Source organism: Triticum aestivum, chromosome 4B (genome assembly GCF_018294505.1).
Source record: "Triticum aestivum cultivar Chinese Spring chromosome 4B, IWGSC CS RefSeq v2.1, whole genome shotgun sequence".
In the NCBI taxonomy this organism is placed as follows: domain Eukaryota; kingdom Viridiplantae; phylum Streptophyta; class Magnoliopsida; order Poales; family Poaceae; genus Triticum; species Triticum aestivum.
The window spans coordinates 109,905,622-109,932,224 of NC_057804.1; the positions used below are offsets into that span (position 1 = coordinate 109,905,622).

The window sequence follows — 26,603 nt, forward strand, 5'->3', positions numbered from 1 at the left end:
TTCGGTAACCACATACAAACTTCCTTTATAACCCTAGCGTCATCGAACCTTAAGTGTGTAGACCCTACGGGTTCGGGAGACATGTAGTCATGACCGAGATGTTCTCCGGTCAATAACCAACAGCGGGATCTGGATACCCATGTTGGCTCCCACATGTTCCACGATGATCTCATCGGATGAACCACGATGTCAAGGACTCAATCAATCCCGTATACAATTCCCTTTGTCTAGCGGTATGGTACTTGCCCGAGATTCGATCGTCGGTATACCGATACCTTGTTCAATCTCGTTACCGGCAAGTCTCTTTACTCGTTCCGTAACACATCATCCCGTGATCAACCCCTTGGTCACATTGTGCACATTATGATGATGTCCTACCGAGTGGGCCCAGAGATACCTCTCCGTTTACACGGAGTGACAAAATCCCAATCTCGATTCGTGCCAACCCAACAGACACTTTCAGAGATACCCGTAGTGTACCTTTATAGCCACCCAGTTACGTTGTGACGTTTGGCACACCCAAAGCACTCCTACGGTATCCGGGAGTTGCACAATCTCATTGTCTAAGGAAATGATACTTGACATTAGAAAAGCTTTAGCATACGAACTACATGATCTTGTGCTAGGCTTAGGATTGGGTCTTGTCCATCACATCATTCTCCTAATGATGTGATCCCGTTATCAACGACATCCAATGTCCATGGTCAGGAAACCGTAACCATCTATTGATTAACGAGCTAGTCAACTAGAGGCTTACTAGGGACATGGTGTTGTCTATGTATCCACACATGTATCTGAGTTTCCTATCAATACAATTCTAGCATGGATAATAAACGATTATCATGAACAAGGAAATATAATAATAATCAATTTATTATTGCCTCTAGGGCATATTTCCAACAATGGGATCTCGATAGCCAACACCTAGGCCAAGTAAGCATGGGGTATCCAGAGAGTTGACACTCGACCCCGTGCGCATGGTACAAGCCCGTGTGCACGGGGTATCCAAAGAAGGATACCATGAGGACTTCTTCAGATGCTTTGATGGCAGACTTCACAAAACAGCCCAATGCACTTCAAGCATCACTATGGAACACATCTTCATATAAGATTCAGTGCATTTGATGCTCCATAGGAATTGTCATTTAGTACCAAAGTATAGGGCAAATATATCTTCATATATATGGACTTCATCCTTGATTCTGTCCAATATCCTTGAGGCACTATCTTCATATATATATATATATATATATATATATATATATATATGGACTTCATCCTTGATTCCGTCCAATATCCTTGAGGAACTATCTTCATATATATGGACTTCATCCTTGATTCCGTCCAATATCCTTGAGGCACTATCTATGGACAAAACCTTCAAATATATCTCACTGAAAACATTAGTCCATAGAGATTGTCATTTAATTACCAAAACCACACTTAGGGGCTACATGCCCTTTCACAGTCAGAGTGCCATATACCTCACAAAGGATCAGATGTTCCATGAGAGAACAAAGCACATTGATGTCAAATACCATTTATGTCGGAGGGTTTATATAATGAATTTAAGACAAGTATGCAATCTATCCGAGAATAAATTGTATACTTGAGGTGGTTTTGATAGCCTCAAACATCACAAAGATAGTTGATGTTATCAAACCAGTTGTACTAGCGTCGAAATACTACACAAGAATTTGATGCTAGTAGAACCACAATATATAGAGAAAACTCCCCCAAAATATATGCACAGGAAATAACTTGGTGGAGTTTCCTCTATATACACATCCATGCAATGAGCAAGCACAACAAAAGTTGATAAGCATGAATGACAGGAACCAACCCACTTCACCTAAACCATCTAAACTTCTCCCCCATTGGCAACAAGTGCCAAAATGGAAGAAAAATCTAGACGGCCAATATAGTATGAGTTCCTCCTTAATTTGTGCATTTCTCATATTATGAGTGGAATCAAATGCACATATCCAGTTATGAACAAACGAAGAAATTCACACTATATTGAGCATCCATAGAATGCACCAAAATGATATGACAATAGAATCAAACATTCAAAGGATCCAAAGAACATATTTTGGACAAGGGATAATGGAGATATCCAATATGATAATCATGCTAAGCATGGGTCCAAAATATATCCAACAACTCATGAGTGCAAACATATGTGCAAAACATACAAGCACTCACTCAACAAGTACTAATCATGCCATGATGCAACACACACAATGTTGACTCTAACTTGAATAAATGCATGAAGTAAGTACTTGTTACCAAGAGAGAAAGCATTGGTTCAAGAGGCCCTTGATCTAGTACGCGAACATGAGGGACTTGATCTTGTTCTTGGATAGGTATATGATCTCCCATAACATCTTGCTCTTGTGTTGGGGGTGATGACTTCCCTTATGGTCGATCCACAAGAGGGGCTCTTACTCCTTCTTCTTCTACATGGACGAGGGGTGTTTCTTGTGGAAGAATATGACCAATCCCCATTGTACTTGTAGCTTGGGAAGGAGCCTCATCACCTACAACACTTGAAACAAATTGCTCCTCATGGAAGCCGTTATTCTCATCACACTCCACATTCACCATTTCCTCAACACATCCCGTGGATTTATTGAGAATATAGTAAGTGTGGGAGTTTGATGCATATCCAACAAAAAGACCCAAATTTTGTATAACCGGGTTTACATGGTGAGAATGAAACACTTACAACCGAACCGGGTTTTCATTTATCTTCTCTCTCAAATCAATGAATCAACCAAGCTTGGCTCTAATAATTTTCCATGGTGTCTCCACCTTCCTCATGAATAAGCCAATCATCCAATGCTTCTCCAATGTACCTAAAACACATTAAGGTACAATTTGGTCCCCAAACTTATTGGGTCCGAAGTAGTAAGCACAACCACAATACATAGGGCAAACTCCACAATAAGTATGTGCAAAAGGATATGAACTTGAATTTCATGCACACCTTTAACCATTAATGATATTATGGAGTTTACCCTATATAGAGGATCAAGAGAGCAAGCAAGGCATGAAGAAGTATATAAATAAATATGCATGCACATGCCTACCAAGATCCAAAGAGATATAATTTGGGCAAAAGAACACTTAAAAGATGAATACTCCAATAATGACATACAACATTCAAGTTGTCCAAATTATATCAAAGTGACGAATCCACACAGGACCGCACACAAAGTACAACATATGAACTAAGAAAAAAACAAAGAGCATAAAGGATATACACTACACACATGCTCAAAGGCTTATCTCACTCAAGTAGATAATAGATAGTACAAGGAGTGAGATAAGGCAAGTTGAAGCACAAGCCGAGAAGAAGATGATCATAAAATTCTACCACAAGAAGAAATACCAATTGGTATTTGGAATTAACACTCGGTGGTAGAATCCGAAGAAGCACAAGATCATAATCAACAAACACCCCGTGCGCACGGGGGTCAAAAGACCCCGTGCACACGGGGTATCCAGGGAGTTACGCAGTACCCCGTGCGCACGGGGGTCAAAAGACCCCGTGCGCACGGGGTACCCAGAGAGTTATGCAACACCCCATGCGCATGGGGGTCAAAAGACCCCATGCGCACGGGGTATCCAGAACTTTTCTGGTGCAACTTTCTGGATACCACGGCAGGCATACAACAGAGGCAAATAACCACCTAAAAGAGATAACTAATGGATACTCTGAGAAACTGAATTTCAAATGAGCTTGACATACCACATAGTGACTAGATAATATTGAGTATCAATACTATGTGGTATTTCTCATATTCACATTTTGGGTTTGTGATGTGCACAAAACATAACACTCCCCCATAATGTGATGATCCACTAAAATCTCGCAAGAGCCAAACAACATACAGATAAGGCTCAAGACAACAAGCATCACTATATGATGTGCAATGCAACCTACACATGCTAGAAAACACAAATCAAGCATACTAGGAAGCACAACATATAAATGCACATGCTAGATACAAAACCTAGGCAAGCAAGGGGCGAGTAACTTTTAATGTAAGCAATACAAATACAAGTTACCACAAGGATGAACACTAGATAGATAATATGAAGATAATCCACATGACTTGGCTCGAACAAATAAATGGTGAATATTCTTTTCTTCATGAACTAGCCAAATCTCCAATGTCCTCCACACACCTATTGATCAAGGTTGAGCTTGATGGTCCCCAACCAAGTTGGGTCCTAAGAAGTTAGACACAATAGGCTTGGCAACCCAAATGGCCTCTTCCATTTCCAAACCACTTTGGGCGCCAACAAACTTGGCAAAAAAATTGCCAACAACATCCTTCCTAAGCAAATAATGATCATTGACTAGAGGAGGCTTAGGGATGTTACCGTTGGGACAAGATGAAGATATGTGTCCCTTCTCACGACAAATATAGCAACATGTGCTCCCCCTTCTCTTCTTCTTTACTTTCTCAATTTGGGGAGCATTTCCTTGGTTCATTATTGGTAGTGGCCTTTCTTCAGCTTGAGGTTGACCTTGAGATTGAACTTGAGGTTGACCTTGAGATTGGACTTGAGGCCGCTTCCCTTGCTGCTTCACATTTGAAGCCTTCTTCTTCAATGGACAAGATCTCACATGGTGTCCAACATTCTTGCACTTGAAGCATGTGATGTTGGCCGGATTCTTGACTTGGTCTTGTTCCTTATTCCTTTTCTCGGACTTCTTGTTGTTGGAGATGAAACCAAGTCCACCCTTGTCATGAGGGAATTTTTGACCACTCAAAATATTGTTGAGAGTGGAATTTCCTTCATGACACATTTCCAAGTCTTTCTTCAAAATAGTGACTTGAGCCTTGAGCTCTTTGTTTTCCTCTACAAGGTTAGTATCAACAAAAGTACTAGAGGAAGTAGAAACTTCATTATTAGAGCAACAAGGCAATGAGAGCAATTCATCACAAGAATCAGCTATAATATGTCTAGATGAATTACTAGGACTAGCACATGTCAATAAATCATTTTGAGTAAATATAGTGCTAATGTCCACATGAGGCTCACGAGATGTTACCTTAGTCACAATATCCTCATGAGCTAACTTTAGCCTTTCATGGGAGATTAGAAGGTCATCATGAGAGCCCGAGAGCTTTTCATGGCTTTCTTCTAATTTCCCATAATTGCTAGTTAGCAAAACAAGTTGAGCCCTTAGCTCAACATTCTCCTTCAAGATAGATGCTTCACAAGAAGTAGAGTTAGTAGCACAAGCATCATTGACAATATGAGAGGAGCTAGAAGAAACTAGAGACTTCACATGAGTAGCTTGAAGTTCCTCATAAGACTTAGAGAGTTTGGTGAGCTCTCCTTTGACATTCTTGTAGACAAGGTCAAGGTGCTCAAGATCCTCTTTAAGTTGATCATGAGCAACTTCAATCTCTTCTTTAGAAGACTCTAAGTCTCTAAGAGTTTCTAGAGCATCAAGAAGGTTACAATCAAGTTTTTCATTTTGTTCTTGCTCTTTGTGAAGTAAATCATTACACTTTCCAAAATGAGTGATAAGATCTTTAAACATCTCATAAGTGTTCTTATTTACCCCACAAAGAGAATTACCAATTTCATATATTTCTTGACTCATATCCCTATCACATTCATCATTACTCTCATCAATATCATTACAAAGATTAGATGATACCTCAGTATTACCTCTTGCCATGAGGCCCATGTGAACATCGGAGGTTGATGATGATTCTTTTGGAGAGGGAGTTTCTTTATCATCAAGAGTAGGATATCCATGTCCATGGTCTTGACACTCATAGCATTTCCTCTCCAACAAGGTGATGTCCTTCTTTGCTCCTCTAGCAATTTCCTCATTAATGATGTGTGCACTATTTTCTCTTGTTTCCTCTACATGGTTAGTCAAACAACAACAAGAGGAAATAGAAGCACATAGACCATGGAAACAAGGAGTATCAAGCATATCATCACAAAAGGTATTCAAGGAATCTCCAAATGATATGCATGGACTATCAGCACAAGAATGTAAGTCATTTTTGCTAGATATGCTCAAGTCCATAGAATCTACAACACTACCATGTATACATGTAAGATCATCAATGTTGAGCACATCATCACAATCATCACAAATGATATTTTCACTCACCATGTCATTACCTTGGGACATGCCACATGATGGTGAGGCGGAAGAAGTTGAAATGTCCAAGTACACGGAGGAAGAAGCAATATGGAGATCTTCATGATTTGAAGATGTGGAGACCTCCTTGATTAGCTCCTCCGGAAGATGATGAACATCAACAAGATTAGACCCACCATATATTTCTTCAAGTTTGGTCCACATATCATGAGCCGTCACACAATTCATGATAGACTCAAATACTTCGAGGGATATAAACCGGATTATGGCATTCTTAGCACTATATCCACAAAGCATATCATCATTTTCCTCACTAGTTGGAAAAAGGTCGTCCTTCCACGGAGAAGCCCCTACAAGAACAATTCGCACAAAACATGGACCCATGGTCCGAAAATGACAAAGCATGCGAATTTTCCACAAGTGATAGTTTGTGCCACTAAAACAAAAGGTGTCATCGTGCACTATACCACTAGTCGACATCTTTACTCTCTAGGCGGTGAAGCCTACCAAGGAGAGACCAAAGCTCTGATACCAATTGAAATGATCTAGATGACGACTAGAGGGGGGGTGAATAGGAGTTTTAAAACTTTTACGGATTTGGCTTTATCCTAATGCGGAATTAAACTAACGGATACTTTTCAAGCACAAATCCTAAAATGCTAGGCTCAACTAAGTGCACCAACAACCTATGCTAAACAAGATAGGCAATTAAGCAAACTAGCAAGCACAAACTATATCACAAGATATGGAAATGAAGGAACAACTAAGCAATTCAACTATCACAAGATATATCAATATGGGCAAGTATGAATTGCGGAAAGTAAAGGGTGTGGGTATGAGATAACCACAAGTGAGTCGGGGACGCGGATTTATCCCGAAGTTCACACTCGTGAGAGTGCTAATCTCCGTTAGAGCGGTGCCGTAGCCAAAGCTCCGGGGCGTCACCAAGTGACTCACCGTATTCTCCCTTTCGAGTCACCCCCAACGGATGAGCCTCGATTCACTCGGGGTTGGTCTTGAAGGCGACCACCACACCTTTACAAACCTCTCCGGAGCACACCACAACCACGGAAGCTTCCGGAGGAACTTGACCACCTAGGCCACTTGAACACCCTTCCTCGGAGCACACCACAAAAGGAAGCTTCCGGGAGAACCTTGGCCACATAGGCCTCTTCACAATCTTCTCAATATATCACCAAACCGTCTAGGAGGCGAAGCCTCCAAGAGTAATAAACTCACGGGCTCTCACACGAACAAATCGATGCGGGGAGCTCAAACCAATGCAACAAATGCAATGCAAGGTCAAGCAACAAATGCTCAACTCACTCTCTCAATCTCACAAGATGCAACTCAAGAAAGTGGGAGATTGAAGAGAGGGGATGCAATGGAGGAAATCAACAAATGACTCCAAGATCCATCCACAAATCACCCTTCACTTAGAAGGGAGATAGGGGTTTGGGAGAGGTGGTAAGAGGCTCAAAATGATGTTTAGAATGTGAATGAACAACCCCCAAACCGGTGGGGAGGAAGGGCTCTTTTATAGCCAACTTCCAAAACTAGCCGTTGGGGCTCCAACGGGCACTTCCTGGACACCCCGTGCCCACGGGGGTTTAGACCCCGTGCCCACGGGGCCGTCACAAAAGGCCCGTGTGCACGGGGCCCCGTGCCCACGGGGGTCAAAAACCCCGTGTCCACGGGGTACCCAGAACAGCCTGCAGCAGCCCACTAAAACAGTGATAACTTTGGCATACGGACTCCGAATTCGATGATCTTGGGCTTGTTTTGAAGCTATGGAAAAGCCCAAGGTCCTCACATAGAGAACCACCCAAGATCAACAATAAATAATGATGCAAGTAATGCAAAGGTTTGAGCTCTCTACATGCGACATGATCAAGCTACTTGCCCGAGAGTCCCTCTTGATAGTACGGCTATCAAACCTATAATCCGGTCTCCCTCCAAGCACCATGAGACCGGCAAAACTAGGAAAACCTAGCTAAGGTATACCTTTGCCTTGCATATTCAACTTGAGCTTGGTGATGACTCCAATGCTTGTCTCAAGTTGGAATCCCTTTCTTGTCCACAACCACTTGGTGAAGATGCTTGAATTGATTCCTCATATTGCAATGAGGGAAGCCTTAACTTAAGCCCATCTTCACATGAGCATTATCATGATGTGGACCGCAAGCTTCAAAGCATATAACCTCCGGCTTCTCATCTTGCACTTGGAATCCTCGAACCCGATGACCATCACCACTTGATGTCATCCACACATAGGCTACTTGAGATCTTTCCTTTTGATGCAAGCCCATGAGAAACACCTAACCCACATAGACATACCAAACACATAGCATGGGTTAGGTAACAAAGCACAATTCACAATTACTTACCATACCACTAGATCACTTGATCTCACGTGGTACAATGTTTGTGCTTTGAGAGTTGACCACTTAGATATAATCTTTGAGCTTCATCTTGGTCAACCAACATCTTTACTCGAAGCTCCATCTTGGTTTCTTGAAAGCCACAATGAACTCTTCATTTCCCTTCATTGCTTCAAGACTATATCACCAAAGACTCTTCCATGACCATATCAAGTTCCACTATGAATATCATCTTGGTCACCACTTGCCCTTCTAAAAACTCCATCACAATCTCTTGAGAGGCATAATGAATTCGTCACTCTAGTTGCTTGCTTCAAGACTTGATCAACCGAAACCCAACACATGATCTCACCATGATCTTGTCTTGAGACCATAACTTGAATTCTTCTCTTTGATTACTCTCTCAAGCCTTGATCCTCAGAAGCCCAAATATATCAATCTTTGAGATCCTCCAATGCACTCCATCATGAACATAATTAGATTAGGCATTGAAACCAATATTGATGGCTTCAATAGAAGTACCCGAAGACCAACTTGAAACCTCACTGGATATGGGATCTCGAGAGCCAACACCTAGGCCCAGTAAGCATGGGGTATCCAGAGAGTTGACACTCGACCCCGTGCGCATGGTACAAGCCCGTGTGCACGGGGTATCCAAAGAAGGATACCATGAGGACTTCTTCGGATGCTTTGATGGCAGACTTCACAAAACAGCCCAATGCACTTCAAGCATCACTATGGAACATATCTTCATATAAGATTAAATGCACTTGATGCTCCATAGGAATTGTCATTTAGTACCAAAGCATAGGGCAAATATATCTTCATATATATGGACTTCATCCTTGATTCTGTCCAATATCCTTGAGGCACTATCTTCATATATATATATATGGACTTCATCCTTGATTCCGTCCAATATCCTTGAGGCACTATCTTCATATATATGGACTTCATCCTTGATTCCGTCCAATATCCTTGAGGCACTATCTATGGACAAAACCTTCAAATATATCTCACTGAAAACATTAGTCCATAGAGATTGTCATTTAATTACCAAAACCACACTTAGGGGCTACATGCCCTTTCACAGTCAGAGTGCCATATACCTCACAAAGGATCAGATGTTCCATGAGAGAACAAAGCACATTGATGTCAAATACCATTTATGTCGGAGACATTGTTGAGTAAGGTAAACTAAAGGTATGCAAGATTAGTACTCCTGATAATCCTGCTGATATGTTAACAAAGCCAGTTCTTGTCGCTAAGTTTGAGGTTTGCTTAGACTTAGCTTAGTTGGTATAACTCATTAGCCCTAGTGGCTGGTGGGCCGCCCCCAACAGGGATGCCTGCCCCCCCTCCCGGCGGTACGGATCTGTATTGACCTAGTTCACCTGTGTTATATATATCCTTTGTAAGACGCCACACGAGATGAGTTGATCAGTTGATAATCCCCGGCGTTTGTAACCTCCCCCGATATAGTGAAAATTTGCTGGCTGGCGCCCGTGGTTTTCCCCCCTTCACGTTGGAGGGGGTTTCCACGTTAAATCTTGTGTCTCCTGCTTGTTTTTGTTCTTCATCATGTTGTTTTGCCCGTCATATCTCTAACACATGGTGGTTTGGGTCCCTTCAGAGAGGTGTGCGGGAGGTATCGAGCGAAAGCTTCGCGCAAGGTGCCGATGGTGACAATGCTTGCGAGTGTTAGTGTCCCTCTGGGGGTGTTGCCTTGATTTCTCTACCAACCCTTTTTTGCCAGCACCAAGGGTGGTAACTCTTGTTCTCTTAAGGCAGACGCGACAGCGACGTGGTGTGTCATTTCCCTTCCATGTTCAGGTTATATCATGTGCTTATTTTTGGCGGTGTGCCGCGAAGTCTAGTTGTACACTTTTGTGCTTTTTAGCATGTCTGATTTGTTTTGTCGTGTTTTTATTTACATGCCTTTATTTTTATAAACCATGGCAAACGGATTGCAAGCCGAATAACTCTACTCTAAAACAGCTAGCCAAATCAGATAACGGTCATCACCTAAAACATACTCCCTCCGTCCAGTGGCGGAGACAGGCCTAGGGCAGTTGGGGCTATAGCCCTAGGCCTAGCAACATTTGCCTTTGTAGTTCCTTCTTATAAAATACTATACAAAATCACTCAAGTGCAACACTCAAGCTAATTTAGCCCTAGGCGTGATCTGATGCTAGTTCCGCCACTGAAACCATCCTCAAAATATAACATCATTTTTTACATTATGATAGTGTAAGAAATGATCTTCCATTTTGAGACGAAGGGGTAGATACAAAGCATTCATCAATATTTTACATTTACAGGCTCGCACAAAGAAAAATGAAAAACCCCAACCAAAGAGAAAGAAAGGACCAAAGAAAGCACATGCTCCATCCAAACCACACGCAACGCAAGCAGCCACAACCTGAGCACGAAGCAAGCAAGTGATGATCACCCTAACACGCCGGAGAGATCCCCGCTGTCCTTGCCGCTCTTCCTCTTGGAGAAACTCTTGGAGAAGAGGATGTCACCGATGAGGGGCACGATGGGCTTCACCTTCTGCGCCTTCCTCCTCCTGCCGCCGAGCAGGTCGTCGTCGATCTCGCCGAGGCTCAGCGCGTGGCTGAAGGACGGCAGGTACTCGCTGCTGTACGTGCTGGACTTCTCCGCCCACCGCTCGCTCCGCACCATGGCCGCCGCCATCACGTCGGCGTCCCCACGGATGCTGCACCGTGCCGCCGCCGCAGCCTTGTCGGCCTCGATCTCGGCCAGCCTCGAGAGGCCTCGGTGGAGCTGCGCGTTGAGGCTGGCCACGGCCATCTCCATCTCGGTGCCCCTCTTCCTCAGCTGCAGCACCTCCCGTCTCGTATCGGCCACCTCCGCCTCCAGCTTCTTGATGGAGCTCACGACCGCGAGCCCGGCCTCGTCGTCTTGGCAACCAAGCTCGCCGTCGTCGCCATACGCCGAACGCGGCGACGTGAACGACGGCGAGGAGTGCGCGGAGTACATAGGCACAATAGCTGCCGTTGCCTCATGCACCGGTTCCGCATCTACCTCTGCCATTGCATCTGGAGAAAGGGTGGCGGTACTGCTCCTACTGCAATCTTCGTGCTTGGCGTTAGGGGTGGCATTGGCATGCGGATCGGCAATGGCAACCGCACTGCTGCTGTATCTGGAGTTGCTCCCGCCGACGAGGATGTGCTCCCCGAACACCGCCACCGCCTCCTTCACGGACCGGAAAGGGCGGGCGGTGTCGACCTCGACGCGATCAGATGCCATGGACGTTCTGCCTCCTCAAGGATCTGGGCTGCAAGAAACATTCACAAGCTCCCGGAGGTTTATATGGAGGTGAGAGGCCGCTGGTTTCTTTGCTTCCACTTCAATAGCACACTGGCCACCAGCAGCTAGCCCCAAGCAACCAGTTTCCCAGTAGCAACAAGCAAGAACAATGACTTGCCACCTAAAAGAAGTTACAGAAAACTCACAATGCTCGCGTAGAAAAATCTGCAGGAGTGGCGCTGAAGCAGGGACGCTAGCTTTCTGGGCACTCTTGTCTGGCTGGCTATCTGTCTGGCTCCAAGGAGACGAGCACGGTAACAACTGCTGTCAGAGAAGCACAGAACAGAACAGAAATTCTGGTGTCATGAGAGTGGTTGAGAGAAATGATAGCTCTTTTTTTCAGTTCTGGCATGCAGTTTCCAAGGGGGATAGGAGCCTTGTAACAAACTGTCCAGAGACATGATTCTGATTGAGATGGCAAATGTTACATGCCACCAACGGAGGTACAGCGCCTTTTGTTGATGTTGCAACCTGCTGAAGTAATAACGGAATGGATTAGCCCTCAAACATGTGATGTGCAGCTAAGCTGAAAAGGTTTGCTTCTAGGCCTCTTTGAGTCTTTTCCAATAGATGAGTGACACTTATCTAGCATCCCTGATCGTACGAATGTTACAAATGCTCAGGTTGTTGTGTTTCTCATAAAACTAAATGATAAGTGGTTGCCAATAGTGGATACAAGTGAGGTCCTTGTTTCCACCCGTACGACGGCTTCTTAGTTTGCCACCCGGTGGCCTTTTTATGTTTCTTCTTTCTTTCTTGGGTGTGATTGTGCTGTGGCCCCAGCCGTCTTATTTGCTATCGTGATTGGTACTTGATTGTATGGATGTTTGCTTTATCTATAAAGCGGGACGAAAGCCTAGTTCGGAAATAGTGGATACAAGTATTAAAAAATGCTAATTTTAATTAGCACTACTTCTGTATAAATTGACAGTAAAACCAACTCTCTGCTGCCAAAACATTTAAAGAAGGCTCTGAAAGTATATGCTTCAAACTTATTGTGTGAGGAGGGAATCCATATTGCACAAATCCAGCAATCTGTCACACGGTCTCATGAGTATTAGCCAATGAAACATCTCATGAGTCCAGCAATTTGTCATACGATCTCCAGGGAACTAGAACCAAAATTATCAGTAATCTTCCTTGGCGCAGTGGTAGAGCTGCTGCCTTGTGACCAAGAGGTCACGGGTTCAAGTCCTGGAAACAGCCTTTTGCAGAAATGTAGGGAAAGACTGCATACAATAGACCCAAAGTGGTCGGACCCTTCCCCAGACCCTGCGCAAGCGGGAGCTACATGCACTGGGGCTGCCCTTAATCTTCAGTGCCTTTACTAAACAGTTATTCAGTTTTAAGCTATCACTGCATAGCATAAATGTACATCAATATTCAAATTTACCAATATAAGCCAACACAAGGGTGCTGAAAACAGCTCATTTTCTTTCCTTTAGTTCAAAGGTAAAGTAGCAAAGTTTGCAAAAGTTGCATTAAGATATTCTACTGTAAATAAAGTAAAACCTGTTGGGAAACACATGCGTTAATTTTTTTTTCTTTTAGAGGAAAATGATAGTAATATGAGTGAAAGGATACACGTGGTGCCGAATAATCCTAATGGTGGACGCATCTTAAATTGGCGGATTAAGGCCCCAAGGCATGTCAGCAACGTTAATCTCATCAGCCATTGCTTAATTTCCTTGAACGAATTTTTAGCTCAAAATAGTTGCTTAAAAATACAGGCATGATAAGAAAATATGTAGAAACGCCGAAATAATTGTGCAAAACATAGGTTTACTTCCAGAACAACAGATTTTGAGCACAAAATCATCATATTTGTGGTTTATTTTTATGTTTAGTGTTGGCATTGACTTACGGTCTTCTTAGAATAGACCATTCCACCATTCTTACTGGTAAATGAGTAAATGCTAGTGGTACTATTCCACAGATCAGACCACTTGCCGATGAATAGAACACGGTTCAAACTTGCAAGCTGACGAGGTAACGATGACGATTGATACCAACCTGATGCTGTGAGGCGCCACATCACTTTGAGTCAAAGTTGACCCCCTTCGTGTACGCCGCAGATGGGGTCTTGCGCCACTAATCTGACCATTGCTACTTTCTCTACCATTGCTTCTCCTACCCATCTTCTTCCACATATGATAGTGGATCGATCAAGCCCTTTGCAACACCACCATCACCACACCTGCAAACAGCTGACCCGATAGGTTACAGAAGAGAAGAGGTAGCCATGGAGAAGAGCAGGTATGGCTCATATTCTCACCATGGGTTATTGCTAGCGCTGCTGTTTTTCTTGCTGTTTGATTTGCCCATGGCCCGTGTGCAACCTCTGCGGCTAAACAAAGCACAGGAAAGCACCATGAGAAACCTTTCAAGCATGGTCTCCGCCATGGCTCCGTGGAGCCACTGGGACACAACCGACCCGAACCCGTGCCTGTGGAGTGGGGTCACTTGCTCTGTGCCGTCTAACTGCCCTGGTTCATCTGCAGTTGTGCACCACCTCTCCATGTCTCGCTTTGGCCTCTCCAACTCCACCGTAATTGCCTGCTTATGCTCCCTTGATACCTTGGAATCTCTGGATCTCTCAAAAAACAGGTTCACCGATCTGCCACGGCAGCTCTCCTCATGCCCCCTGGGTGCTAGATTGCGCACGCTCAATTTGAGCTACTCTCAGTTGCCTGGACCGCTCGGCGACTTCACTGGTTTCCGCAAACTGGAGGTTCTTGATTTCTCCTTCAGTTTGCTGGGTGGAAATGTAGACGAACAGTTGAGTTCTTTGCCCAGATTAAGAAGCTTGAACCTTAGTAACAATACACTTGGTGGTAGCCTCCCAACAATTATGGTCCACTCTTTGAAGGAACTGGTGTTATCTAGCAACAGCTTCAGTGGCTTGATACCTAGTGAAATCACCATGAATACCGAGATGTTGGATTTGAGTTACAATAAGCTTAGTGGTGAGATACCTTCTGATCTGTTCTTGGCTGCTGGTTTGCATACCGTTGATCTCACCGGCAACAGGCTTGAAGGGCACATCCCGCGAGGATTCTCTCGCAGCCTCTATCGCCTTTGTCTCGGAGGGAACTTGCTCAGTGGCAGCATCCCAGGCTCGATTGGTGATGCCTCAAGCTTGTCTTATCTTGAGCTGAACAATAACTACTTGGTGGGAGGCATACCCCGGCATGTTGGCAGATGCAGTAAGTTGGCTCTCTTGAATCTGGCAAGCAACCAGTTGAATGGTGCAGTGCCCACTGAGATCGGCAAACTTGATAGCCTGTCTGTTCTGAAACTCCAAATAAACAATTTTGATGGACATATACCAAGCACACTTGTCAATCTGGTGAACTTGAATCTACTGAACCTTAGCCAAAACTCATTTACTGGAGAGATACCACATGAAATTTTCCAGCTACCACGGCTTTCAAACATAAATTTGCAAGGCAACAAGATCACTGGCGTCATTCCAACTTCAATCAGTTCACCGCAATCTCTTATTGAGCTTCATCTCGGGGATAATGAGCTCACTGGTGTCATCCCCACAATGCCGACCAGCTTGAGTGCACTTCTGAATCTAAGTCACAACCATCTCAGTGGGTCTATTCCTTCAAATATTGGTGTTTTGAAGGACCTGGAGATCCTTGATCTTTCCTACAACGACTTGTCTGGCCCGATACCATCCTCGCTCGAAGGTTTGCAAAGCTTGACACAGTTAGTGCTTTCTTATAATCAGCTGTCAGGATCCCTTCCAGCATTTCGATCATCTGTGGCAGTCGATTCCACAGGAAATCCAGATCTTCTTAACAGTACCGCCAACGCTTCAGACGTGATGACAAGCACCGAAGATCACAGCTCGGCTATATGGGTTGCGGCAGTTTCATTTGTGGTTGGCTTCGTCATCTCTTTCTATGGGGATGGGATCAGAAACGGGTGGCTTACAGGTTGAATGGGCAACTAGCTGATTAATTCGTGCTGCAAGCCAAACCCAACGCCAAGCCATGGATGCACGTAATATTTTTGTGGTTAGGACTAAAGATAACAATGCTGTTGTAATAAGAAATAAAAACTAAACTACAGTTATATTTTTCTCCCTATAATTTGTTTTGAAAGGCATTTTCTCCGCAAAACAGTTGAACTGAAGCAGAGTATTCAGATTGTCCTGTGGAACATGGTTAGGAAGAGTTCGATTAAGAACACTCAACGAACAACAACGCATTGGACTTCAATTAAGAACAATCGTTCGGTATTCTCGCAGTTGTAGATCTTGAACAATCAAGACTGCAGGCAAGACTGATCCAGGAGATGCTTGAATGTTGGTGCTCTATTGGCCAATCATCCATTGCAACCTGACACTCGATGCAGAGGCCGATTTTTTCCCCTCTTTTTGAGAAAAAAAAAATCCCCTGCAACCTGAAGCAATCAGAGGAATGGTACCTACGACTGCTACGAGCAACGCAGATCTGCCGTTCGGGGGCACACACGGAAGGCTAAGAAAGGAGGCACCTACCTCATCCTGCCCGCCGCACGTCGCCGGATCAGGACGGCGTGAGCACAGCCACGCGGCGTGAGGAGTAGGCGGCGGCATCGGTGACGAGGGCGGCCGAGGCAGCGGCGCGTAGAGGCAAGGGCGTGGCGGTGGAAAGGAAGGCCGAAAGTGTGCGTGCCACGTGCGGAGTTGGGGTTTCATACCGGAATTGGGGATGACGGAAACCCTAGCCGCCGCCGGACGAGCCGCAGAACTCGCAAGGCGGCGCTGTTCCCTCCCAAACCCATCCGCCCCACGCACTCCATCTATCCTCTTCCGGTGGGGATGCCAGCCGGAATCGCCGCCTCGTCGCGGCACTCTCCGGAGAAAAATCCGTCGGTGAGTCCCCGTCCCCAACGTCCTTGCTCTTGTTATGGCGCCTTGTCATCAAGGCTGGTAGATTTGGGTACGTTTCAGGATAGAAACAAAATGGGTACGTAGCATTGATCTTCTTCAGGTACAAACTGGCTGTAACATAGCAAATTACTTGTTCCATAAAATGTGTGTACAATTTCAGTTACGCAATCTTCTTTGGCAAAGAGAAATAGAGACGACACAATTGTTTGATATAGTATAAAGAAATAAGGCATCACAATGGTAGAAAATAATGATTAAAAATACATTTTTTAAGCAGCCAACGCTTGTGCCTCTTTCACAAGATCCGAGAAGAGGGGCCTGACAGTCTTCTTGGCTCCACAGTCAGTACCAGCAAAGAGCATGCAGCTTTCAAGGTTAGACATGATTGTCGAAGCCTTAGACAGTGTCTCCATGAATTTCTGATCCTTGAAGTGTGCGCTGTACTGGCCGCGCCGCATCATTGTAAGAGCAATCTGACCGCAAAGCTTGACAATTCTTAGGCTGTTAGCCGTGGCCTCACAGTTCTCTTCTACTATAGTCTTGAGCTTCGCCACAAATTCACCTTCTGCTGTGACGATCGTTAGAGCCACGACGTTGAGGTCATCTGCACTGATCTGTTTGCTGCATATCACCAAAATAAGAGATAAGAACGCTTCTTGCAATTCCATCATAGCAGTTCGCTCCTCAATTGTTTGATCGGTGGACTTATTTTGGCTCTTGTGCTCCGAAAGTTGTTTTTCTTCATCATTTCCCAGTATAGAAAGCTGTTGCTGCTCTGCATCATCGCCCGATGCAGAAACATTGCTTTGAGATGCTTCAGTTGTGGGTTCTCTTTGGCTGTTCAACACTTGTGTGAGTAGCTGCAATAATAAGCACGAGACTGGTAAATGTGAGGCAGCGGGAACTTTTCAATTAGTATATTTTCCTTTTGCGAAACTCAATTGTACATAGTTACAGTTTTATGTTTTGAACTTGCTAGTGTTGTGCTGCTCTAGAAGATGTTTGAATTAGATAAACAGGTTGAAACCGTTACCTTTGGCAGCAAGATAGTCTTCACATGTTCCTTGTCCATTTGATGGTGACTACACAAATTCTCCAAGATCTCTGCTGCTATTGTTCTGTATACAATCGTGTTCTTAGCATCAAGTAATTCAACAATGTTCTCATATTCCCTCCCTACAAGCGCAGATATAGTTACTGTCTTGGATAATAGTGCCAATGTTTTACCAGCCGTTACTTTCAGCCTTTTCGTGACGAGCTTGGTGTCTTGTTCTTCCGGTTCACCGTCAGCAAGGAAGATCTGCAGCTGCTTCTTGATGAGATTTACTATTGTTTTACTGCTGAGATCAGTTTGCATATCCATAGCCAGTTCTGTCAGGATCTCCATGGCCCGCATCTGCAGTTCTACGACATTTCCATTGCCCTCATCAAGAATTTCCTCCAGGTTGCTCACGGCATGTTTGCTAGAACATACTTCAGAGTGCACCCTTCTGCCTGTCCACTCAGGAGCATGGATGAGCCTGTGAACCACTATCAACGATCCGTTTACTATATCTGCCCATGCATCTATACTGATATCTTGGATTAGTGTCTCAGAGTGAAGAGGCGCCATGATCTTGGGGAGGAGATCAGGGGTGCTGCAGATGTCGCTGCAGTTCTGTTGGTCGGTCGCGAGCTTCTCAAGAATTGTCATGCCTTGCAGAATTAACTCGTTCCAGCCATCTCCTTTGCTGCCATGAATTGGGATATCCGCTTCATCTTGTTGGGCGTCACCCGCTTGGGTTTTAACCTTTTTTGCTCTGAGTTCAATCCTTTTTGCTCTGTGCTCCTCTATATTTCTGACATAATGAATCAATCTTTCTTTAGCATTAATAGGCATTTCTGACTTATTTTGAGTTGAGCAATGATTGTGTCCTTGTTGGTTGTTCCAATATGGCAGGCTAGTATCGAGCAGGGACACCGTATTGCCCCAGGGTACTGGGTTAGATGGATCTCACCTGCAAGATAGGCGACAATCCTGGCGGCGAGCTCCCTGATCTCTCTATCGCTGCTTCTCCACCCCAGTGTATCGATCAGCTTCACAATCTTTGGCCTCGAGGGAAGAAGAAGTGATCTTACATCTGCATCCAGCTTAATGAAGGTGTCGAGCATCCTTGCCCCCGAGAGATAGTCTTGCTGTGATTCAGAGCCCAGCAAGTCGACGGCGTAGTGGATCAATTTCCTGCCATGGATGGACGCAGGGTCCCGCCAGCATTTCGCCTGTGTGTCCAAGAGGTACTCTGAGACCGATCTGCTGCCCCACTTCTCTGGGAACTTGCATGCTCGTCGCAGAAAAACGACAGGCCACATCTCCCCATGATGGAGCCACAGCCATATAAACAAGAATGCACCTTGGCAGAGAACCAAAGAATAGAATATGTCTAGAGCTGGCATCAGGTTTGCTTTGCTGCCATCTCCATCGTTGCTTCCATAATCACGCTGTATTATGCGCCACCATGAGAGGACGACGCAGACAAAATGCCCAAAAAAGTAGACGAGCTGTATAAGGTACACTAAGCCCAGGATCACAAAGATAACAGGAAGGCATAGGATAAAACTCCATGAAAATGCAGTGTAGCAACTCCGAGGCAGCTCTTTAGCATCAACTTTCTTCCTAAGATCCTGATTGATTCTCGCCCACCACCCACAAGCGTTGAGCCACAGTTCAAGAAAATGAGAGGACAGGATGTCCTCAAAGTCGTTGAATATCCTGTGTCGCCATAGCAAATGCATAGTCAGGGCCCAGACACCCTCGTTGACAGTCAGATGGTGTTTGGTTAAAGAAAAACAATGAGAACATCTAACTTATAAAGGATGAAGGGGTAGGTAGTCACAACGAAGGCATCGAGCGCACGGTACCACGCGAAGGAAAAAAAGTCCACCGTATCGCGCCGCGCGTGGGTTGCAGCGCACCACGCGAGCACACCGTGCGAGGTAGAAAACGGCATCGCGCCCCTCGCTCCTCCCTCCCTCGTCCGCCCCAATCCCCTCCCCTCCAACCCTAGCCGCCCCGCTCCCCTCCCTCTCCACGGCGCCGCCGCCTCCTCCCCTTCTGCCCTGCTATCCACCGTGCCGCCTCTTCCTCCTCTTCACTGCCCTCTCCAGCGGCGGCAAAGAACGGCGGCGCTCGATCCGATCTGCTGAAGAGAAAAGATGAGAGAGGGAGAGAGACAAGGAAGGAGAGGAGGGAGAAAGATCTCCCTCATCGTCCTCGTCGCCATCTGCCACTCCTCTGCCGTGCCCAGACCGCGGGAAGAAGCCGAGAAGGGAGGCCGCCTCGCGCCGCGCGTGGGTTGCAGCGCACCACGCGAGCACACCGTGCGAGGTAGAAAACGGCATCGCGCCCCTCGCTCCTCCCTCCCTCGTCCGCCCCAATCCCCTCCCCTCCAACCCTAGCCGCCCCGCTCCCCTCCCTCTCCACGGCGCCGCCGCCTCCTCCCCTTCTGCCCTGCTATCCACCGTGCCGCCTCTTCCTCCTCTTCACTGCCCTCTCCAGCAGCGGCAAAGAACGGCGGCGCTCGATCCGATCTGCTGAAGAGAAAAGATGAGAGAGGGAGAGAGACAAGGAAGGAGAGGAGGGAGAAAGATCTCCCTCATCGTCCTCGTCGCCATCTGCCACTCCTTTGCCGTGCCCAGACCGCGGGAAGAAGCCGAGAAGGGAGGCCGCCTCGCGCCGTGCGTGGGTTGCAGCGCACCACGCGAGCACACCGTGCGAGGTAGAAAACGGCATCGCGCCCCTCGCTCCTCCCTCCCTCGCCCGCCCCAATCCCCTCCCCTCCAACCCTAGCCGCCCCGCTCCCCTCCCTCTCCACGGCGCCGCCGCCTCCTCCCCTTCTGCCCTGCTATCCACCGTGCCGCCTCTTCCTCCTCTTCACTGCCCTCTCCAGCGGCGGCAAAGAACGGCGGCGCTCGATCCGATCTGCTGAAGAGAAAAGATGAGAGAGGGAGAGAGACAAGGAAGGAGAGGAGGGAGAAAGATCTCCCTCATCGTCCTCGTCGCCATCTGCCACTCCTCTGCCGTGCCCAGACCGCGGGAAGAAGCCGAGAAGGGAGGCCGCCTCGCGCCGCGCGTGGGTTGCAGCGCACCACGCGAGCACACCGTGCGAGGTAGAAAACGGCATCGCGCCCCTCGCTCCTCCCTCCCTCGTCCGCCCCAATCCCCTCCCCTCCAACCCTAGCCGCCCCGCTCCCCTCCCTCTCCACGGCGCCGCCGCCTCCTCCCCTTCTGCCCTGCTATCCACCGTGCCGCCTCTTCCTCCTCTTCACTGCCCTCTCCAGCAGCGGCAAAGAACGGCGGCGCTCGATCCGATCTGCTGAAGAGAAAAGATGAGAGAGGGAGAGAGACAAGGAAGGAGAGGAGGGAGAAAGATCTCCCTCATCGTCCTCGTCGCCATCTGCCACTCCTTTGCCGTGCCCAGACCGCGGGAAGAAGCCGAGAAGGGAGGCCGCCTCGCGCCGTGCGTGGGTTGCAGCGCACCACGCGAGCACACCGTGCGAGGTAGAAAACGGCATCGCGCCCCTCGCTCCTCCCTCCCTCGCCCGCCCCAATCCCCTCCCCTCCAACCCTAGCCGCCCCGCTCCCCTCCCTCTCCACGGCGCCGCCGCCTCCTCCCCTTCTGCCCTGCTATCCACCGTGCCGCCTCTTCCTCCTCTTCACTGCCCTCTCCAGCGGCGGCAAAGAACGGCGACGCTCGATCCGATCTGCTGAAGAGAAAAGATGAGAGAGGGAGAGAGACAAGGAAGGAGAGGAGGGAGAAAGATCTCCCTCATCGTCCTCGTCGCCATCTGCCACTCCTCTGCCGTGCCCAGACCGCGGGAAGAAGCCGAGAAGGGAGGCCGCCTCGCGCCGCGCGTGGGTTGCAGCGCACCACGCGAGCACACCGTGCGAGGTAGAAAACGGCATCGCGCCCCTCGCTCCTCCCTCCCTCGTCCGCCCCAATCCCCTCCCCTCCAACCCTAGCCGCCCCGCTCCCCTCCCTCTCCACGGCGCCGCCGCCTCCTCCCCTTCTGCCCTGCTATCCACCGTGCCGCCTCTTCCTCCTCTTCACTGCCCTCTCCAGCGGCGGCAAAGAACGGCGGCGCTCGATCCGATCTGCTGAAGAGAAAAGATGAGAGAGGAAGAGAGACAAGGAAGGAGAGGAGGGAGAAAGATCTCCCTCATCGTCCTCGTCGCCATCTGCCACTCCTCTGCCGTGCCCAGACCGCGGGAAGAAGCCGAGAAGGGAGGCCGGCCGGCGGCGGCCACGCTCGACAAGATCCTCGCATTAGCCTCAAGGGAGAGGAGGTCTACGTCCCCCGTCCGTGTGAAGGGCGCGAACCAGGGCAGTGAAGGCGCAGGGCGCGAACGAGAGGAGAAGGTTGAGCATCCCGCCGACGACATCGTTTCGAGCTCAAGGTATTAACCTACTTCCTCTACCTCTTCCTTTGCTCAAGCCCAGATTAGTTTGGTTCAGATTTGGTTCAGTAAATTAGGCTAGGGTTTGATGGATTCCACTGATTTATGGTGATTCGTTCCAAGAACAGGATCGATTCCCCTATGCTATGATTTAGGTTCAATCTAATTGGGTAAGGCACACACACTTGTACACAAATTCCCTCAGAGAAACCTACAGTTTGTGGATGTATGTTGAAACAGTGGTCCGAACTTGAAGATGATGAAAATTATATAGGGTTTGCATGGTGCCGCTCTGCCCAAGGAAGCCATGTCAGTGAATGCATTGTGAAACACTGATCTGAACTTGAACTTACATTTTAGAAATTAGCCTGTTAAGATTTTTTTTTCTTATTTGAGGAATGATTGTTAGGATTCAGAACTTAGAACACTTGAACACTTTGCTTTCTTTTCACTTTAACACTCCCATTGTTAGGTAGGAAGAAAAAAAACTTGAATTTTTTCTATAGTTGGGCAGGTAACTCCCCTGCAGTTTTAGTGGAAATTTTGTACCGTACTCAGAAATCTTTAGTCATATTTTGCCTGCTGTAAAACTCCTCTGTAGTATACTCTAACATGTTTCTTCCTTCTTATGTAGATGGTCTACAGATACATGCAACAATTGAGGTTTCATGTGCAAGGAAGCAAAGAAGATGCGAGACCGTTTTTCTTTTGGAATAGAAGAATCAAAGGATACACCGACCGAGTCAGTCTGAACTTCGATTAAATATGATATGCGTGTTTACAAATCTTTCCTTCATGAATATTTTGAAACCTTCACATTATGCTGATATGTATTTTCTGGCAGAGCAGTCTTCAACATTGACGGTTACCATTTTTATTTTTTATCTCAGCTCATGAGATTTCTCTACTGTCCTGACACAAATTTACTCTATATGATGAATCCAAGGCTCAGTATAAGGATTTCCTGATTTATTATTTGCCGCATCTGGTGTTTCTCATCTTAGCATGAATTTGAAGTGTCACCTTTTGCATCCAAGTAATACTATTGGTTCACATTGATCCTATCTACCATGTACCAAATCACTCACTTTTCTAAATATTGATATGGAATTAACCTTTGGTTACAACCCTATTTGGTTTTGAGTTACAAAATGTCCTTATTTAAGATTTTGCTTCTTAACATGTTGCGTTACCAGCTCATCCACTGAGGATTTTGAAATATGATAGTACTCTTCCTATGTTTTCTTTATCTTTTATTTACAAGTTAGTTCTATTGTGAGGAGAAGCTTTGGAAGTGGTTAATCAGTTCAGTAAGATAATTTGAGGTCGACGAGCAGATTGATTGCTCATATATCCACCTTAAGATGGCCACAACGTATTTCAGATTTTAGCACATTAGCTGCCATCGTTTTGTGATTTCAGAAATATATTTCATGTGCTGGATGGCCTCACTCTTTTATTGGGTTGTTTTCAGTTAAAGGTTAGAAGACATGCCAAATAATGGATACTTCTCAATCAAATGAACAAACATGCTATCCGCCGAGCTTCAAGACTGAAGGGATAGATAACCACAACTTCTAATGGTATTTCTGCATTCTCTATTGTGCACTCTTATGTTTGTTTTGGTGTAGTGTCCTACCATTTATGCTTTTGTTGTTGTGGTTGTCTACAGACCTATACCAGCGATTGATTGTAGCATACTGGATTCCTAATGCTGACAGGAATAGCCGCCATGGCGATATTTACAGGTGCATGAACTAAATTTTCTTTTGACATCCATGCAAAAAGTATCAATCCACAACCCCTGCTACCTGACAACGATGTACCAAATCCTTAGTCAAGGCAATATTCCCCATTTCCTGTTGGTCTAAAGTCTAAACTATCAAAATGCAGTTCACTATTTGGATAGGATCCCTCTATCTTGTTACTTATTTCTACCTTCTTCTTGAATCCCTTTTGTGTCTATATTGTGATTTTCTGATTTGTTCCAGGCTGTGCACTGAGATCGAATAGTCTACATCATGCCTCTGGTCGGAACAAATGTATGCTTGTTCCCCTTTTTAGCCCACATATGTTGGTTTCTGATACTCATTCCTTACTTTTCTGTTTCAGAAAAAAAATTGTGGGCTGGACTGAAGTATCGAAACACACTTGGGATTTCTGTTTCCTGTAACATTTTATTTGGGGAGTTTGTGACTTCTAGACCTGAATGGTTGTGCATGGACCAGAATATGAATGAAGGATACTTTAGTAACATTTATGTAGAGGTTGTGACCTCCATATCCATTCGTTTTTGCTCTGATTCTTGGGAGTAATCCTGATTGATTTGATGTATTTGGTTAATTAGGGTGACATTTTTTTGGCTGATTTGGCTGACAAATTTGATACTTATGTGAATTGTTTGGAAGTTTTTTGGCTGATATGCGTCGTTGTGGTAGTTCTTCAGCTAATTGCTCTGCTCTGCGGTCGAGGGGGGAGCCGCCAGAGAGAGAACCAATCAATGCACAAGGAGTCGATAGTTTCAGCATAATATTAGGCTTCTCCATGTGATGTGGTACTCTTGGGATGATGATGGTTACACGAGGGTGGTCTTTTTTGCAGGGCCAATGATGTGTGCAAGGACGGAAAGAGGCAGTCGATCAACGCTGAAGACGTCTTCAAGGCGCTCGATGAGATCGAGTTCCCAGAGTTTGTAGATCCCCTGAGGACTGCACTGTTAGGTCAGTGTTGTTGTCTACTTGTCTCCTGCATTCTGTTATAGGCTGCTGTTCTTGCTCGGTTTTGTCTGTTAAGCATATGTTCTTCCGGTTTAGATGTTGCATCGATAAATAACTCTGTGAGACTGTGACAATGCAACTGAAGAGTGCAGTTGCTCAGTGCTTTAGATTGTTGCCGAAAATCTGGGAGCATAACTAGAAGTTATTTACAACAATAGAATTTTATTGGTTGTTTATATCCTTATGCATGAGGCATTGTGTGACTCTGGGATTACTTTGCCTATTGTGAATAACTATTGTATTTAGATGCAATCCATATGTTTTAAGTTGAGATTTGTATTTTAAGAAGTATTGATTTGTGTAATTTGTGTGACATATATCAGGATTTTGATTTGTAGGCTCAAATAAATTTGGTCCATTTATATTAAATCCCACATTACGCATAGCAGAATAATTACTCGGTTTGGCATGTGCCATTTTTTCTTTATCTATTTCATCTAGATCAAATCAACCACAATGTCCTCATTAACTCACTTTTATTTGTTTGCAGGAGGTTTGGTAGGTTTGAGCATCTGACTTATAATCTAGGTTGATGGTGTTTGGCATTATTGGTTCAATCCACGTGGAGGTCCTCGCCATCATTGCAGCTGCGGGACAAGAAGGCAAGGAGTTTGTGCGCCTGGCTTACCTCTGTACAAAATAAACTGCAGATACAAAAAATGAAAAAGCAGAGCACTGTTATTTCTCCATACTCTGCATCCCCATCTGAGTCACTCTCTCTAGAAGCAGGAATGATTATACTTCAACCGACCATGCTCAGCCTAGAATAACACCACAACATACAGTAGTAGTTAAGCAACAAAACCTAAGCACTTCCCGTCATTGTTTGCTTTCTCATGTTTTTGTTTGCTTCATTGTGTTCCTATTTACTTGCATATAGAAGTGAGCAAAGTCGAAGTGTTTTGGGTGTTACAAAAGATTGTGAATATTTTGCCTTTATAGCTCTTTTTTTTATTGACTCAGTTTTTATGTAATTTCAAAGCACTTCAGATGTGTTAGGCTGCAGCAAGAGGCTGGAACAGATCTTTGTGCTATGACGAGTGTTTGCTTCAGTCAATCCAAAATACCTCTAAAACTACAGTTTCATTTGTTTGTCCGGTGTACATGAGAAGCTCCAATTTTGTCGGGAATAGCCACTGGAGAAAGTAGTGATTGGGTTTATATGGGATAGTTATGTATGTCCATTGTGTGATGGGAAATACAATGCAGTAGTTAATTGTCACATGGCTTCTCAATAGTGGCTTCTCAGTAAAAATGTTATATGATGTATGATAGCCATGAGTATGATGATTTTTTGGATGGGCGGTAAGCTTCCCATGTTTGATGTTTTTTTTACTTTTTAAAATTGAACGATGCTGGTGAGAATAGTACTGTGGTGTACACTTCTATTTGGTCATATATTTTGTCCTTTTTTGGTTCTCAGTGTGGATATACGGTCCCCATTTTTATTTTGTTCTATTTAATTTGGTTCTATAAGATTAAGATCCATACTTATCTTTAATCTGATGTTGTTCATGTATATGATGTCCTTCGATTTTAGAAATAGTATCTTATGTTGAATGTATTCTTCCTTTGTCAAATTTTTGTGCTATCTACCTCAGGACTTGCCTTTAAAATAGGTAAAATTGGTATCATTGGTGAA

General features: G+C 45.5%; 3 protein-coding genes and 1 long non-coding RNA gene across 9 annotated transcripts; 2 read left to right on the forward strand and 2 right to left on the reverse strand.

Moving 5' to 3' along the window:
* Window positions 1-10,745: 10,745 nt before the first annotated feature.
* Window positions 10,746-14,364, reverse strand: LOC123091329 (uncharacterized). 4 transcript variants are annotated; one of them, XM_044512816.1, is made up of 3 exons: window positions 14,138-14,344; window positions 13,876-14,069; window positions 10,746-12,336 (listed from the first exon to the last, which is right to left on the reverse strand). In XM_044512816.1, the coding sequence occupies exon 3, from the start codon at window positions 11,800-11,802 to the stop codon at window positions 10,975-10,977; it is 828 nt and encodes a 275-aa protein (XP_044368751.1). In that variant the 5' UTR covers window positions 11,803-12,336; window positions 13,876-14,069; window positions 14,138-14,344; the 3' UTR covers window positions 10,746-10,974. The 4 variants fall into 4 exon arrangements, with proteins under 4 accessions (XP_044368751.1, XP_044368749.1, XP_044368750.1 ...); XM_044512814.1 differs by having other exon boundaries at window positions 10,746-14,059; window positions 14,138-14,364; XM_044512815.1 differs by having other exon boundaries at window positions 10,746-14,069.
* On the forward strand, window positions 14,105-15,814 carry LOC123091327 (LRR receptor-like serine/threonine-protein kinase RGI2). Its single transcript, XM_044512811.1, has one exon. It carries the CDS (start codon window positions 14,105-14,107, stop codon window positions 15,812-15,814), a length of 1,710 nt encoding a protein of 569 aa, XP_044368746.1.
* Window positions 15,815-16,940: 1,126 nt separating this feature from the next.
* Window positions 16,941-18,742, reverse strand: LOC123091328 (uncharacterized). The gene is made up of 2 exons (XM_044512812.1): window positions 17,784-18,742; window positions 16,941-17,610 (listed from the first exon to the last, which is right to left on the reverse strand). Exons 1-2 carry the CDS (start codon window positions 18,627-18,629, stop codon window positions 17,020-17,022), a joined length of 1,437 nt encoding a protein of 478 aa, XP_044368747.1. The 5' UTR covers window positions 18,630-18,742; the 3' UTR covers window positions 16,941-17,019.
* A 2,905-nt stretch (window positions 18,743-21,647) lies between these two features.
* LOC123091331 (uncharacterized) lies at window positions 21,648-26,347 on the forward strand. 3 transcript variants are annotated; one of them, XR_006443038.1, is made up of 8 exons: window positions 21,648-22,184; window positions 22,819-23,220; window positions 23,659-23,767; window positions 23,857-23,932; window positions 24,176-24,226; window positions 24,297-24,451; window positions 24,786-24,904; window positions 25,452-26,347. It is a non-coding gene; the product is annotated as an uncharacterized lncRNA (long non-coding RNA). The 3 variants fall into 3 exon arrangements; XR_006443037.1 differs by having other exon boundaries at window positions 21,653-22,184; window positions 22,819-22,926; XR_006443039.1 differs by lacking the exon at window positions 24,297-24,451 and having other exon boundaries at window positions 21,654-22,184; window positions 22,819-22,926.
* The last annotated feature ends 256 nt before the right edge of the window (window positions 26,348-26,603 follow it).

Excerpts from the sequence above, each read along its gene's own strand:
- LOC123091328 (XM_044512812.1), bottom strand. The coding sequence starts at position 18,629 with ATGCCTATTAATGCTAAAGAAAGATTGATTCATTATGTCAGAAATATA. Across the intron at positions 17,611-17,783 it reads AGACTATCTTGCTGCCAAAG|CTACTCACACAAGTGTTGAA; the intron begins GTAACGGTTTCA and ends TTATTATTGCAG.
- LOC123091327 (XM_044512811.1), top strand. The coding sequence starts at position 14,105 with ATGGAGAAGAGCAGGTATGGCTCATATTCTCACCATGGGTTATTGCTA.
- LOC123091329 (XM_044512814.1), bottom strand. The coding sequence starts at position 11,802 with ATGGCATCTGATCGCGTCGAGGTCGACACCGCCCGCCCTTTCCGGTCC.